Source organism: Plectropomus leopardus, chromosome 15 (genome assembly GCF_026936395.1).
Source record: "Plectropomus leopardus strain MGB_pleo_1.0 chromosome 15, ASM2693639v1, whole genome shotgun sequence".
Taxonomy (NCBI): Eukaryota; Metazoa; Chordata; class Actinopteri; order Perciformes; family Serranidae; genus Plectropomus; species Plectropomus leopardus.
This window is the reverse complement of record NC_142190.1, coordinates 22887708-22901699: the sequence shown is the minus strand read 5'-3', so window position 1 is coordinate 22901699 and position 13992 is coordinate 22887708. Positions and strand designations below refer to the sequence as shown.

Genomic DNA, 13992 nt, shown 5'->3' with positions numbered 1-13992 from the left:
AGCTGCTCTGATTTATAACATAGAGAATATAAGAAAGTAAAAATAAGTATGAAAACAAGAAGCATGTCAAAATATACAAAATAAAATGTCCATGATGCTACAATGCATAAAACTAGTATATAACATTTTAGAAATAGCAAAATACTATGATTATTATAATAATAATATTGTGCCATAATGTATATATTAGACATTATATGTTAAATATACATTAAAGAGTGGCATATGTAAGAACAGACTAAGACTAAGCAACCAACTTTTGAAAGCAGATACTGGCTGACGCATGATTAGCAGTGAGGTGGGAGTGGCAGGAAGTTAGGGGAAATACCATGAACCAGTAATCCATTGAATGGAGAGAGTCATTTTTACAGGACGTATGAACTACATGACCCATCTTCAACAAGGACTCTGCCTGTGTAAGTATCTTCTCTTATGAGAATATTATTTGTACCATTATTTTAACTTAAGTATTTAACCTAAGTGACAGGTTTTTTACTTTGGTCAAAATGCTATTGTAGTTATTATCAGTACAAACATAGACAATTTCATGTGCATTTTATAATGATATTATCAGTATTAGCTGTGTAATACAGGCTAACCTTTTAAAAGTATCCTTTTACATTTTTATTGTAATTTTTTACTTTCATTTGATATGTGCCTTAGAAAATAAAGCAGTAGATTTAAAGATATGTACAGTTGGGGAAAATAACTCAGTTTGTTATTTTATGTACTTATGTACATTTTTGAGGTGCTTTACCTTAACTTGAGTGGATGAGTTTTAGGCCACGTAATACTTCTCATCTAGTTCATGTCAGAAAAAAAACCCTTTTTACTCCACTACATTTTTCTGCTCGAGTTACCTTACAGATTAAGATTTTAAAAATTTAAAATCTTAAGTTTAATAAATTAATTTTGATGATATGTTAAATTCATGTGTCATGTTTATTACAACACATTTCCATATTAAAAGTTTAAATATAGGCTATATTAAATTATTAGTACAGAATATTAAGTAGTTAAAATGTGCTCCACCTCCATTAGCTGTAACATTTAAATGCTGCCTATGTGTGAAAGAATCTGTAAAAACATTTAAATGATATTACATATAATACATAATAATAGCCAAGGATCATTCATTCATCAGTCATTTAAGTACATTATGAAGGTGATAATTTTGTTGATATGATTTGTGTTTTAGGTATGTCGTATTATATTTGAATGAAATTATGATCTGTTCACTTAGGTTGATAGTCACACAGGCTTTAAAATACACAGATTGCAGTTGCATAGCATTCTGCATGTTGCAGAAATTATTTCAAGGAATCTTACACAACAAACAGAGGTTTTCATTTATTCTGATCAATTTAGAGCATAATAAACAAGTGAATAGCATGAATTTGATAATCACAAAGAACAAGTGATGACGATCATTACACAGACATTGTTCACTAAATCCACACTCACCTTTACAAAAATGTATTTTGTGGACATGTGCAAAGTAAAATGTATTAAGTGTAAATGAGACAAAATGAGCATCTTCAGTGCTGGTCTTCATTCTTTGTACTAAGTATTTGATGTCATTCATTTATCAGACAACTTTCTTAATGGTTTGCTATAATTAACCCTACAAGTATTTGAAACTTGAGCAAAAAGGTTTAATTGTCTTAGAAAACATCAAACTAGGCAGTGAACAAATTGCAAGAAATTGGTAAGAGGTCACAATTTTTAAAAAATATAAAAAGGGGAGAGATAGATAGATAGATAGATAGATAGAGAGAGAGAGATTAGGAAAATAGTTATGTATAAAAATCTATATTTTAGGATTATTAGATTTATATTCAAAATGTCACAGATTAGCCTATAGCTATAATATCTGTTAAATTGGGGTTATTTTGCACCTTTTTCAGGTCAGTTCTTTGTTTTTGATTTTCCTTTTTACTGCTAATTTTCATGTAATTTTCTTGTAACTTGTACTAATTTGCTGCTACTTTCTAGGTCATTTCTTATTAAATGCCCCCCCCCCCGATCGGGTTTTAAAGGGTTAATTATCCCAGTTTTCCAGAGGATGATGTAACGACAAACGCATTCCTGGCAATAATATCGTCCTGACTCTAATTTATTAAATTTATTAATCAATCGAAACACGGGGTTTTAGCCCATGGGACACTACCAGATGTCACCTGGGCCTGTGAGACTGAGATCACTTTAGGGATTTACCTGAAAGATTTTTGACCTTCTGTTTTTCTTCTGTTTCGTTTCACCGATAACCGGAAGCAGACGGAGGCGGCGGCGCCTGTGACGTCAATTTCGTCTGTTTACTGGGACTTTCCGCACCGACAGACTTGCGAAACGGTGAGTATGTCGCACTGGACCGGAGAAGACTTGTTACCCAGCTGTGTCATCTCCTGTCTCGTGTCTTTGTGCAACTCAAACCAGACATTTTTGTTTTGCTTTCCTCGTGCTGCTGCGCAGACTGACGAGCGTCGGCGTAAAGTTAAACAGCTGTTAGCTTTAGCATGTGCTAGCTTTAGCAAGCGTCCGTTGACTTAATCAAACTGGTTTAACTGGTTTCTTTGAGACGTTGAATGTTACATCATTTCTAATAACTGCTAATGTCAAATGTATGTTTTACTGATTGTTTGACCTCTTAAACCAATTTCTTATTAGCCCAGCGCTTTCCTAAATATTAAACGACATTGCTAGCGTTAGCTGAATTACAATAAAGTCAAAGCTAAAACAGGAAGTGTCTGTGAACACCTGATTAGTTGGCTTCATGTTGAGGAAAGTACCGAGCATACCCTGCTGGAAAAAACACAAGTAATCTGTAACAGACGTGTGTTGTTTTTCCCAGTAAGTCTTAAACTGAATATTACCACCAGTACCACCTTTAGTTCGGAATTGATTAATTTAGCTGGGGGTTTTTTTTTAACAGGAGGTTGATTAGCAGTAATATTAAAGGGAAACTGATTTTCTACATGAAAGTCAGTTGCTTGTGAAAACACCAGTTCCCACCTTCATGGAAAACCTGGGAAAGTCATGGCATGTCAAAGTCTTGCATTCTAGGCCTGGAAAAGTCATGAAACTAGTTAAAATCATTGAAAGTTTTGAAAAAAATATGGAAATGTGTTGTAATAAACGTGACACATGAATTTAACATATCATCGAAATGAATTTATTTTCTGTAACTGACTTTAATAAACTTTTTTTTTTTTTTTTTTTAATTTGTTTTACCTCTGAGTTTAAAGAAAACTTGCTCTCTAATCTGCGAGCCGGTGGGTTTGGAAAGCATTTTTGGCAATTTTTTTCTATTTCTTAAAAAAAGTTGGCGATTTTTTTTTAAGAAAACAGATGTGGGAGGAATGTTTTTCTTTAAAAAAAATTGTTTGCCTTTTTTGTCGATTTTTTGGCGATTCTTGTTTTACTTTAAAACTTTATGGCAGTGTGTTTTAAAAGTAATGTTTTGTTTAAAGAAAATTATTGTTCGATTTACAAATTCCCAGTGGTCCCTAAACATATCACATCCATCATGTGGGATGCTGAAATTTTGTGTGAATAGATTTTGAATCTTATATGTTTGAAAAACACGAGGCAAGTGGGGCAAGAAAAAAAAGAGTTTAGGTCCTTGAAAAGGCGTGGAAAAATTGTGAAATTTTGTCCATGTCAATGTGCGTGAACCCTGAAATAGTTGTATGATGTCATCTGTGGCTCTGGAAAAGCTTGAGAAAGTCCGAAAACAGCCCTGATGAAGTCACCAGGGTTATCTCAACTTGAGGCTGGAACATTTATAACAGAAACCCCCACCTTACAAACACATGGCATTGACTTTTAAAAGCATTTATCAGGCACAAGGAGTCAAACAAAATTGTTATTTGTTGCATTATGGGAAATGTAGGATCCAGTGATCAGGATTTGTTGGACTTCAACTTTTACCATTGTCATTTGCATTTGTCCCCTGTGACTTCCCCAGCTTTATGGACATGTAAATACTAAATCATAGGAGTACCTCTGTAATTAATTATTGACTTAATAGAATGACTAATTATTTAAGGTATTAGTGAAGCAAGATTTCCAAACAGTCTCTCTTTTTAGCTTTCTGTATATCAATATTTGCTGTTTTTCTCTGTTTTATATAACTTGAGTATCTAAAGTTTTTGGACAGTTGGATAAAACCATGTGACCTTGTGATCGGGGAACTTGTTGAATTCCTACCCACTTGCTTATTATTTAGCAGTGAATGATTGCCCATAATCTTGTGTTTCCTCTTTCCCAATATTTGTTTCTTCTTTCATTTTTTACATATGTGGGATTTGAGATAAACTGTTTGACAGCAAAACTAGTTCTCTATGTTACTGTTTCAGCACTGTGATAAAACTCATGTTTATTCTGAATGAAATATTCAATCACTTTACCATCATATGAAAGTAGCCATTATGGATCTTAATGTATTTATTATCAGTGGAAGTTTTTTAGTAGAATTGAAAAAAAAATAAATTATGTGGATTTGAAGATTGCTAATTGTAATGATGAACCTGGCAAAGGATTTTTAAATTTGAAAAACATACAGACTTAAAAGCATTAAAATCCTACTCTTAAACATTTTTCCATCTTTGTTTTTTCTTTGTTTCTACAGATACTGCCATCCATTATCCTTACCAAAGGAGGACTAAATTTTTCTTACTGGGTTCTTTGTATTCAATTATGGCGGCCTAGACACCTTCAAAAGGGATGTCGGAGATGGGGGGAGGGGTTTGAGAGTGTATATCCCATGGTCTGTGTGTGTGTGTGCATGTTTGAGACATTTATTTAATTTCTAATGTTGGTGCACATAATCACGTATTACATGTTTGTTTGTTTAGATAATGTATTAGACATGCCTTTGCTAGATATACTAGTTAATAAAGTGTATACTGATCCTGGGTGATCTTACCACAAAGTAATATTATGATCATTGATTTAAGGGTGCATTTAAATCAAATTTTATTCAAGTAGACCACCCTTTTTACCGCACAGGATGTGTTTTGTTGGATGCACATCCACTGGGGCTGTAACTGAAAGGTTCAGAGGCAGTATGCTTTACTAGTTACAGCTACAGTGGATCCAGGTGTAGGCTACATGGAGAGAACAGGACATTTGGGGAAAACTAATGACAAATGTACCTTTATCTCCTTAATACGCTTTTGTATCTAATACAGTGTGATGACAGTGGTTACTGAACTGGTAGTCTTGTTTCTTCTGCACAAAGTTTCACACTCATCCAAGTGTCACTTTCAGTGTTACGGTCTTGTCACTGTTTCTGTCTTTTGATTTGAGTTGATTTTCTGAGTGAGTGTGTCAGTGTGAAAAAGCAAGACCTTGGGTTTTCTCAAACCCCTCTCCCTTTGACAGACATCTCTTTTGCCTTACATTTCTAAACTAAAATTAAAAAAATGGACACTCTTGTTCAATTAAAAAACAACCCGTTTTTAATGGGGCTGTGTCGCAACGGGCCTCCACCTGATCTGCAATATGATAACTCCTCAGGTACCAGTCTCTTTAATTCTTTCTCTCTATCTGATATATATTTAATATCATTTAAGTCCTCTCATATGTCTTAAGGAAGTGTGTCAATGATGTCGCTTTCATCCCCAGAGCTCTTCCGCATCTCTACCTTTGCCCGATTCCCAGCTTCAGGAGTCACAGAGCGAAGTCTGGCAAGAGCAGGTTGGTTCTACACCGGCGTTGGTGACCGAGTGCAGTGTTTCAGGTGTAATGTGACGGCAGAGGGCTGGCAGGCAGGAGACTGTCCAACAGAGAAACACAGACAGCTCTCTCCATCCTGCTCCTTCATCCAAAGCCTCCCGTCTACAGCCAACCTGCTCTCCTCCTCTCACTCAGCCTTCTCTCCGCTCCGCATTGCCCCAGCCATACCAGTAAGATCACTGGAAGTTTCATAAAAATAAGTGTTAGGCTTTTTAGATTAAAAAAAAATCTGTTTTCTGACATATAGAGTGACAGTTGTCCTCCTTAGTGCTTTTGTATAAAATTCTGTAACTGCTGTAGTAGCTTTTCCTTGAAGCATTAAGCTACCAGAGTGAATTGAAAATATTTTTGCATGATTTTCCTCTAGCTTTCTGGTCCAAGCCAGGGTGAAGAGCCAGGCGGCTACCTAAACATGGGCTTCTCCGCTCCACCGCCTTCTAGCCCACTCAGCTCTCGTGGTGTAGAGGACATGTCCCACCAGAGACCAACATGCCACAACCCCAGCATGCGCAGAGAGCAGGACCGCCTTGACTCCTTCCACCCCTGGACGCTCTCCATCATAACTCCCGCTGAGCTCGCCAAGGCGGGCTTTTACTACCTGGGCCAGGGCGACCGAGTGGCCTGCTTCAGCTGTGGAGGACAGGTGTGTGACATCACAAGGACACAAACCAAGCTGCTGTATGGACGAGTGTTTGATTGCACATATTATCTCAACATGACCTCTTTCCTGATGTTTGACTCAGAGGTTTTTTTAGAGACCAAGCTAGCCAACTTGGTGCCCTCTTCTCAATCACAATCACAAGTTTTTTTTCCGACTTGGATTAGACCTTTGATCTTTTCAGTCTGTATAGTTTCTTTTTTTGTGATCCTGCTCTCCTTGAATGTTGTCTCACTGCTTTTACCCGCTAATTTCCTTGTTTTTTTTAAATTCAGTTTAGTCTGGCTCAAAGCCTTGAGAGAGAACTTTTTTGTTAAAACATTTAATTCTGAATTTAATGTTGATTGTGAAATGCAATGGCTATAGGACAATGGGGAAAAAAAGTTTGCTGTTAGTCTAGCTTTCAGTATGCAGTTCTGCCTGCCTTTGGGTATGATCTCCTGGGAAAAATGAAGGATCAGTTTACAGCACAAAACGAAGTGTGTCAGCCGTTGCACAACAAAAACAGAAGGATAACTGTGCTGTTTGTTTTACCAGGTTCAATGCCAGCAGGAAACGAGTAATTTTGCATTGAATGAGTGATTTTGCATATAATATATAGCACTTGAATGTTGGTGATGCGCAATGAGTGGTGTCCATAGCAACAGTCAAAATAATTACAAAAACGGAGGAAAACAGACTTTCAGCTTTAAACATCTTGTGAACACATTTTGATAGGAAAACATAAAGACAGTGTTTTATGAAAAGAAGGTTTGCTGATTGACAGAAGTGGACGGCAGGCAGCAGCCTTCATGTTAAAAAAGTGTCAGGGTGTGAATTTCTTCAACAATAAGTGTGACAGAAGGTTTTGTTTGTGTTTGCAGTTGAGTAATTGGGAGCCAGGTGACAGAGCCGTATCCGAGCACCAGAGGCATTACCCAAACTGTCGTTTCGTGCGGGGCGACAGAGCCGACAACGTGTCCCTGGCCGGAGTTGCATCCGGAGGAATAACTTCACAACTGTCTTCAGGAGCCCCGGTCCTCAGTAATGTGTCCAACCCCTCTATGCAGCAGAGCGAAGAGAGGCTGCTCACTTTTGTCAACTGGCCGTCTCGTATCCCTGTCAGACCTGACCAGCTGGCTAAAGCTGGCTTCTACTATGTCGGTACGGACAATATCAAAGAAATATAACAGTAATTCAATCACAGTGACCTTATGAGGAGAAGCACTTAGCACCTAGGCGTGTGAATATTGAGGCAACATTTATCCAGTGGGCAAAAACCAGGCTCCCTGCAGATCCTCAAAAAGTTTTTAAAGGTATTAAATTAATTAATCCATAAATAAGATCTAAATTGGTGTTAAACTGTCTTAAATCAATCCTTCAGAAGTCTTAAAGCTAAGACTTTTTTTTGATGTGTTTCATAAAATATCAAAATATTTGGTAGTATATGTTTTTTAAACAATCTACCAAATTTTATGTAAAGCATATAAGATAGAGGAACCAATAATACCATGGTTTAACATGTGTTTCACTCGAGAAAGTATTGATTTTTTTTTCAACATTTTAGGTAGATCATCTAACTTTTCAATCTGAACAAAAAAAAAACATTTTTTATATTTAAGTAAACATCTGGGCAAAATGTCCTCAACTTTAAATTACGGATTTTGGGGGTTTTTTTCTCAGTTTTTGCAATTGTAAAACTTAAATTTCATTCATAGTGGCATTAAAAACTCTTAAAAGTCTTAAATCTAAATTGCCATAAGCTGTAGGAAACCTGAAAAACAGAACCTTGAATGAATGCTGAAGCCGCTCCTTAACTGCTGGCTGTGTAATTAAGCAACTGTTCACTAACACATCTCAAATATGAACTTTAAATGGTGATATTGTGTTAGTATCATGTGCAAAGGTTGTTGCTTTATCCCCAAGTGGGCAGAAAAGTACATTATTGCTAGATGGTCTTTTTTTTCCATAAGTAGATAAGCCCAAACGTTTACTCTTAAAAGGTCCTGAAAGTTTTTCACAGAATTTACTTATGATGTTCAGATAAGAGTGAAGTCATGTTTTTCCCCTTTTCTGCAACAACACTAGCAAGTATTTCCCCCTGTTTGGGGTTGTCCACTGCAGACAGGTATCAGTATTTGTCCAGATTTTCATTTGACTTGGAAATTCCAAAGAAAAAAATATTCTAGGGGACGCCCTGTTATAAACACCATGTCATGTCAATACTAGTTATTACATTCAGGGGGTTTAATATTAAAGGTATCAAATGAAAGAGGAAATGAAAAATGAGACAAAAACATAGTTTCAACTTGATTTCAGTGATCTTTAATGGAATCACCATTTTAAATCTTTAAAATTCCCCCAAAACCACTCATGACACTGAAAGCTCTTTGTTTGCCATCAAGGTCGAAACGATGATGTCAAGTGTTTCTGCTGCGATGGAGGCCTGCGCTGCTGGGAGTCTGGAGATGATCCTTGGGTTGAACATGCTAAATGGTTCCCTCGGTAAATGCTGCAGTTAATTTTTTTTTTCTATCAGTGATTGTTTAATTTGGTGTTAAATTGTGTTTTCCAGAGTACTTTGTACTGTGGTAAAAGTATGAACTTTTGCATTTTTGTTCTTGGTTAATTTTAGGTGTGAATATTTGCTCCAGGAGAAGGGACAAGAGTTTGTTCACCAGATCCAGGCTCGCTTCCCTCGGCTGTTTGAGCAGGTCAGTGGAGAGCAGCATAAAAATCTTTTATTGATTCAAATATTTGGAATAAAACAACTTGTTTTGAAAAATGCTTCATTTACTGTTTTCTTTCTCCCAAAAGCTCCTAACAAATGGAGACAGCAGCTCCAGAGAGTTTGTGGATCCACCTGGTGAGTTTTAAAATGCTTTGTGTCCGAGTCTAAATGAAGCTTATTGAAATTAGATTATTTAATATACAAAATTTAAGGAAACCCAGACAGACACTTTTTGGAATAGGATAAAAAGTTGGGAAGTTATATCACCCAGCCTGACGCTTTAAATCCCGCTTTCCCTCAGTGGTTCACATCGGTCCAGGAGAGGAGCGGTCTGAGGATGCTGTCATGATGAACACCCCTGTGATCAAGTCTGCTTTAGAGATGGGCTTTGATCGTAGTTTAGTCAAGCAAACGGTCCAGAGCAAGATCCTGACCAGCGGAGAGAACTACAGAACAGTCCAGGAGCTTGTTTCAGACCTGCTGAGTGCCGAGGACCAGAAGAGGGAGGAGGAGCGAGAAATGCTGGCGGAGGCGATGGCGTCAGGTACCACTGACAGGGAAAAAAATGGTCTCTGTGATGCATTGTCCTTGAAAATGAAGCACAGGTGTTGCATTATCAGCTGATCTCAGGCCAATGAACATATAAAGCCCAGAAACAATCTTTTTTTTTTTTTCTTCAAATGTCTTTCTTTATTTTAGATGGTTTTACCTTTGTGAAAAGACACCAGGCGGCATTGATTCAGCGTCTGAAAAGTGTGGAACCGGTGTTGGATCATTTAAGAGAGCAAAATGTGTTAAGTAAGTTTCTTTTTTCTGTTTTTCATCTTGAGATTTGCATAACTGTTCCCACTTATTTTAAGCGTTTTGTACAAGTAAAAAGGACAGTTTGTAAGTCTGTTTGGGGTGCAGGATTTAGGCTGCACAGTTAATGGTGTGTAATTGGCTGTTACAACAAGCTGTGAGCGTAACATTGGGTTAATAAGTAGATAACAGATTTAATTTTATTTTGTTCAAAATGCACACTGTAGTTCAGTGGTTGATAATTATCGCATAATATAGATGCTCTTTAAAATTAACCATGACTGAGGAGCTATTATTTGGCAATATCATTTTTGTTTTTTGCATAATATTTGGAGTGACGATCATGCAGCGGTAGCATCGAGAGTTTAGAAACCCCTCAATTGTGAGTAACTCCTCCCTGTAACCTGCAGCTACAGAGGAGTATAGCGGTCTGAAGGCTCAGACGTCAGCTCAGCAACAAACCGCCAGGCTGATAGAGCTCGTCCTCACCAAGGGAAATGCCGCAGCCGAGGTCTTCCGCAACTGGATCCAGAAAAATGACGTGCACCTGCTCAGAGATCTCATGGGTACATCTTTTCCGCCACAGATTTTCTCATTGCGCTCGTCACAGAAACGACAATATGAGCTTGAGCTGCACGCATTTAAGTAACAAGCATTTGATATCATTTATATCTAAGGTTTCAGTGTGTATGCAGATCAATTACAGATACAGAAATATTCAACCTGGATAAAACCAATAGTACTGTGTTCAAACTGCAGTATGATATTTAACTTAAGTCTAGGCACAAAGCATGGTGAGGTTCTGTCCTAAAAGCATAAAAAATCAAACTTAGGTTACTCTTAAGAGGTTCAAAGTACATTTTTTATTTAGAGTGTATTGTTTCCATTGTGCATTAACAAAAGTCTGATCTAACTACATGCTGTCTTTCACATCTTCAGCCCAATCAAATGAAGCTGCATCACCAAGCCAAGATCTTTCAGGTAAAAAGACACACTGAGCCTTGAGCATAACTGACTGTCCAACCAGTTTAATATTTTCTGCTAAATTGGTTTAACTATAAAGCACTTTGTAAGTTCTGTTATGAAAAGTAAAAAGTTACTTTATATTGCTCCCTAAATGAGAAATACATAATGTAAATGGTACATGAAACATATATGTTTTTTGTCCAGTGTGTATGCCAGTGTTTTCTGCGTGAACTGCAGGTGTACCCATGAATATTGTGTGCAGTGAATCAATGTAGATATTAGCAGTGACATAACCTGTTTTAAAACTGCACGTCATCTGATGCAGGACACCATCTAAAGCATGAGAAACTGTAAATAAGACAGGCAGTATTGTAGACCACAGTGTTGGATTTTAATATGGAAAATGTCTCTCTCTAATTGTAGACCTCCCCATGGAGGAGCAGCTGCGGCGCCTGCAGGAGGAGCGTACCTGCAAGGTGTGTATGGACAAAGAGGTCAACATCGTCTTCATCCCATGTGGACACCTGGTGGTGTGCAAAGAGTGTGCACCATCACTTCGAAAGTGCCCGATCTGCAGAGGCCTGGTTAAAGGCACGGTCCGGACCTTCCTGTCATAACCAGCAGTCTCGTGTGTCACAACCATGCGATTGAATGTAAGCAATATAATGCATAAATTTATATTTATTGGAATGCACAGGGATGTTGTTCTGCATCTTTTTTGCCACTGACTTCTTTGTCCATATTAATTCTAAGAGACAAACAAGATGTTGCCATGTTTCTACATTTATCTAAATAACCAGATAAAGCTGACCCACATAACTTTATCTGATAGAGATGTAACAATATATCAAGTAATAGTCTTAACTTTAATATCTGATAATCCAACAGTTCTGCTGGGTTTTCTGCGTAGGCCTGAGGGATATTTTTCAAACCAGTGTCATGCTTTTAATTGGTATATTTCCAAATTACTGGTTGATATCACAATATGGAAAAAAGCTTGTTTGCCACTGCTAATCATTACAACTTTTATTTTTTTATTATTATTATTATTTATGTACAACATTATATTATAATAACAGTGATTCAGCCTTAAGTATATTGAGTAATGGCAATAACTGTTGTAAATCACTCATTATACAGTCTTAATGGGAGCTAAGCTACAGAGGTCTGATTAATCCTGTAATACTGCACTCATCATTAAAGGGAAAATTTCAAATGAGTCAAGAATAGATTGTAGTTAAAAGTACACCCAGTGCTTACTAGATTGCAAAAAACCCACCTATTTAAATCATCTTTCTGAAAAACTCAGCTTTATTACACCAACTTTGTATCAACTTTATAAACCAATGTATCTGTGCTGTAGGGTTTCTGTCTTGTGAATTTGCTTTGAAATTTTTTATCACATATGAGCCCCTTTACCAAGCAACACAATATAAATGTAAAGTATTATCTCAATTTCTGTATGAAAAACAAACAAAACTTATTCAGTGATAATGACACCCAGCTGAACTGACTTGTATTACTGTGTACCTACATCTCCAATGTAACAACAGTGCTCGTATTCCAAAATTTAAATAATAAATGGATATTTTCTGTTCTGCAAAATCTAACAGGTACTACTCTGTCTATTGAGTAAATCTGGAGATACTAGACCTGTATTTTCCTTAAGCTTTCATACGATATATTGGTAGCATTGACAGCTATCAGTGAAGTGGTCTGCACTTTATGTTATGTATTCAGTAAATGTAGGAACAGCATTAATAAACTTGAAAGTTGGTACCATCTCTGTCACTCTTAGCATGGTTTTTCACCACGGCTATCAGTGTTAACACATTAATTGTAATGCGTTTAAAGTCCATACTTTAACTTTTTAAAGCGTGGTTAAATTGTGTTAATTAAAAGATTAGTTCACATGAAGACGTTTGTGGCAATTAACAGCAGTGTAGGTCTGGGGGATATTTTGGACAACATACTATGTTTTTATGCCATTTTGGACAATGTACTACACAATAACATTTTTGGGCCATTTTTGGCAACAAATTATACTGTGATGTTTTTGTGTTTTTTCTAAATACATTTTGAAATTTTTCGAGATACCAACTATGATGTTTTTTGGTCATATTCTTGACATGCTACAGTGGGATTTTTTTGGCTGTATTTTCAACACTCTATGCTAGGAAGTGTCTAGATATGCTATTTTATGGAGTTTTCAGCTGTTTTTTGGACATATAATTTTCCATTTTTCGACATACTTGAACGTTTTAAGTCATTTTTTCAACATGCTATAATATGTTATTGTTGGACGTGTTTTTGACAGTCTTTACTGTGACATGTCTTGACATACTATTTTATGTCGTATCCAGCTCTTTTTTTGGACAAGCCATATTTTGACAATTTTCGCCTTCCTATAATACAGAATTTAAAGGCATTTTTTCGCGGCACCCTAATTTGTGCATTTTTCAGCTGTTTTTTGGACATGTCATATTTTGACATTTTTTCGCCATGGCATTTTTCGCATCTACAAATATGCAAATTTAAATGCAAATGCAAATCTTAAGATATAAGCCGAAAAATACAGGACAACACATACGCATAAAAAAATATACCGAAAAACACGGCCCACAACACTTAAATATGGCAGGTCCATGAAATGCCCAACAAAGCCATACTAAATACCATTATATGGCATGTTGAAAAAATGACCCAAAGAACAAACTTAAGATGGAAAAGATTAAGGTGAAAATGTCAAAAAATGACATTTCCCAAAAACAGCTGAAAACACTGGAAAGCTGCATAAAATAGCCTGCCGAAACATGCCATATCATAGAATGTTGCAAAACAGCCAAAACCACCATTATATTACATGATGAAAAACATGACACAAAAAGCAAGGCTATTGTATGGCGAAAATTGTCAAAAAATAACATGTCCAAAAAACAGCTGAAAATAGTTGGAATCTGTCACAAATAGCGTGCTATGACACGCCATTGCATAGAATTTTACTAAAAGGCCCATAAACACCATAATAAGGCATGTTGAAAAAATGACCCAAAGAGCAAGGCTATATTATGGCGAAAATGTCAAAAATAACATGTCCAAAAAACAGCTGAAAACAGAT

At 36.6% G+C, this 13992-nt stretch overlaps 1 protein-coding gene across 2 annotated transcripts; it reads left to right on the top strand.

Annotated features, from left to right (window-relative positions):
• Positions 1 to 347: 347 nt before the first annotated feature.
• Positions 348 to 12658, top strand: birc2 (baculoviral IAP repeat containing 2). 2 transcript variants are annotated; one of them, XM_042499083.2, is made up of 14 exons: positions 348 to 416; positions 2275 to 2352; positions 4631 to 5520; positions 5629 to 5909; positions 6107 to 6382; positions 7261 to 7540; positions 8782 to 8881; positions 9012 to 9090; positions 9194 to 9242; positions 9409 to 9651; positions 9807 to 9905; positions 10319 to 10474; positions 10848 to 10889; positions 11298 to 12658. In XM_042499083.2, the coding sequence occupies exons 3-14, from the start codon at positions 5427 to 5429 to the stop codon at positions 11489 to 11491; spliced, it is 1893 nt and encodes a 630-aa protein (XP_042355017.2). In that variant the 5' UTR covers positions 348 to 416; positions 2275 to 2352; positions 4631 to 5426; the 3' UTR covers positions 11492 to 12658. The 2 variants fall into 2 exon arrangements, with proteins under 2 accessions (XP_042355017.2, XP_042355018.2); XM_042499084.2 differs by having other exon boundaries at positions 398 to 416; positions 2278 to 2352.
• Positions 12659 to 13992: the final 1334 nt, after the last annotated feature.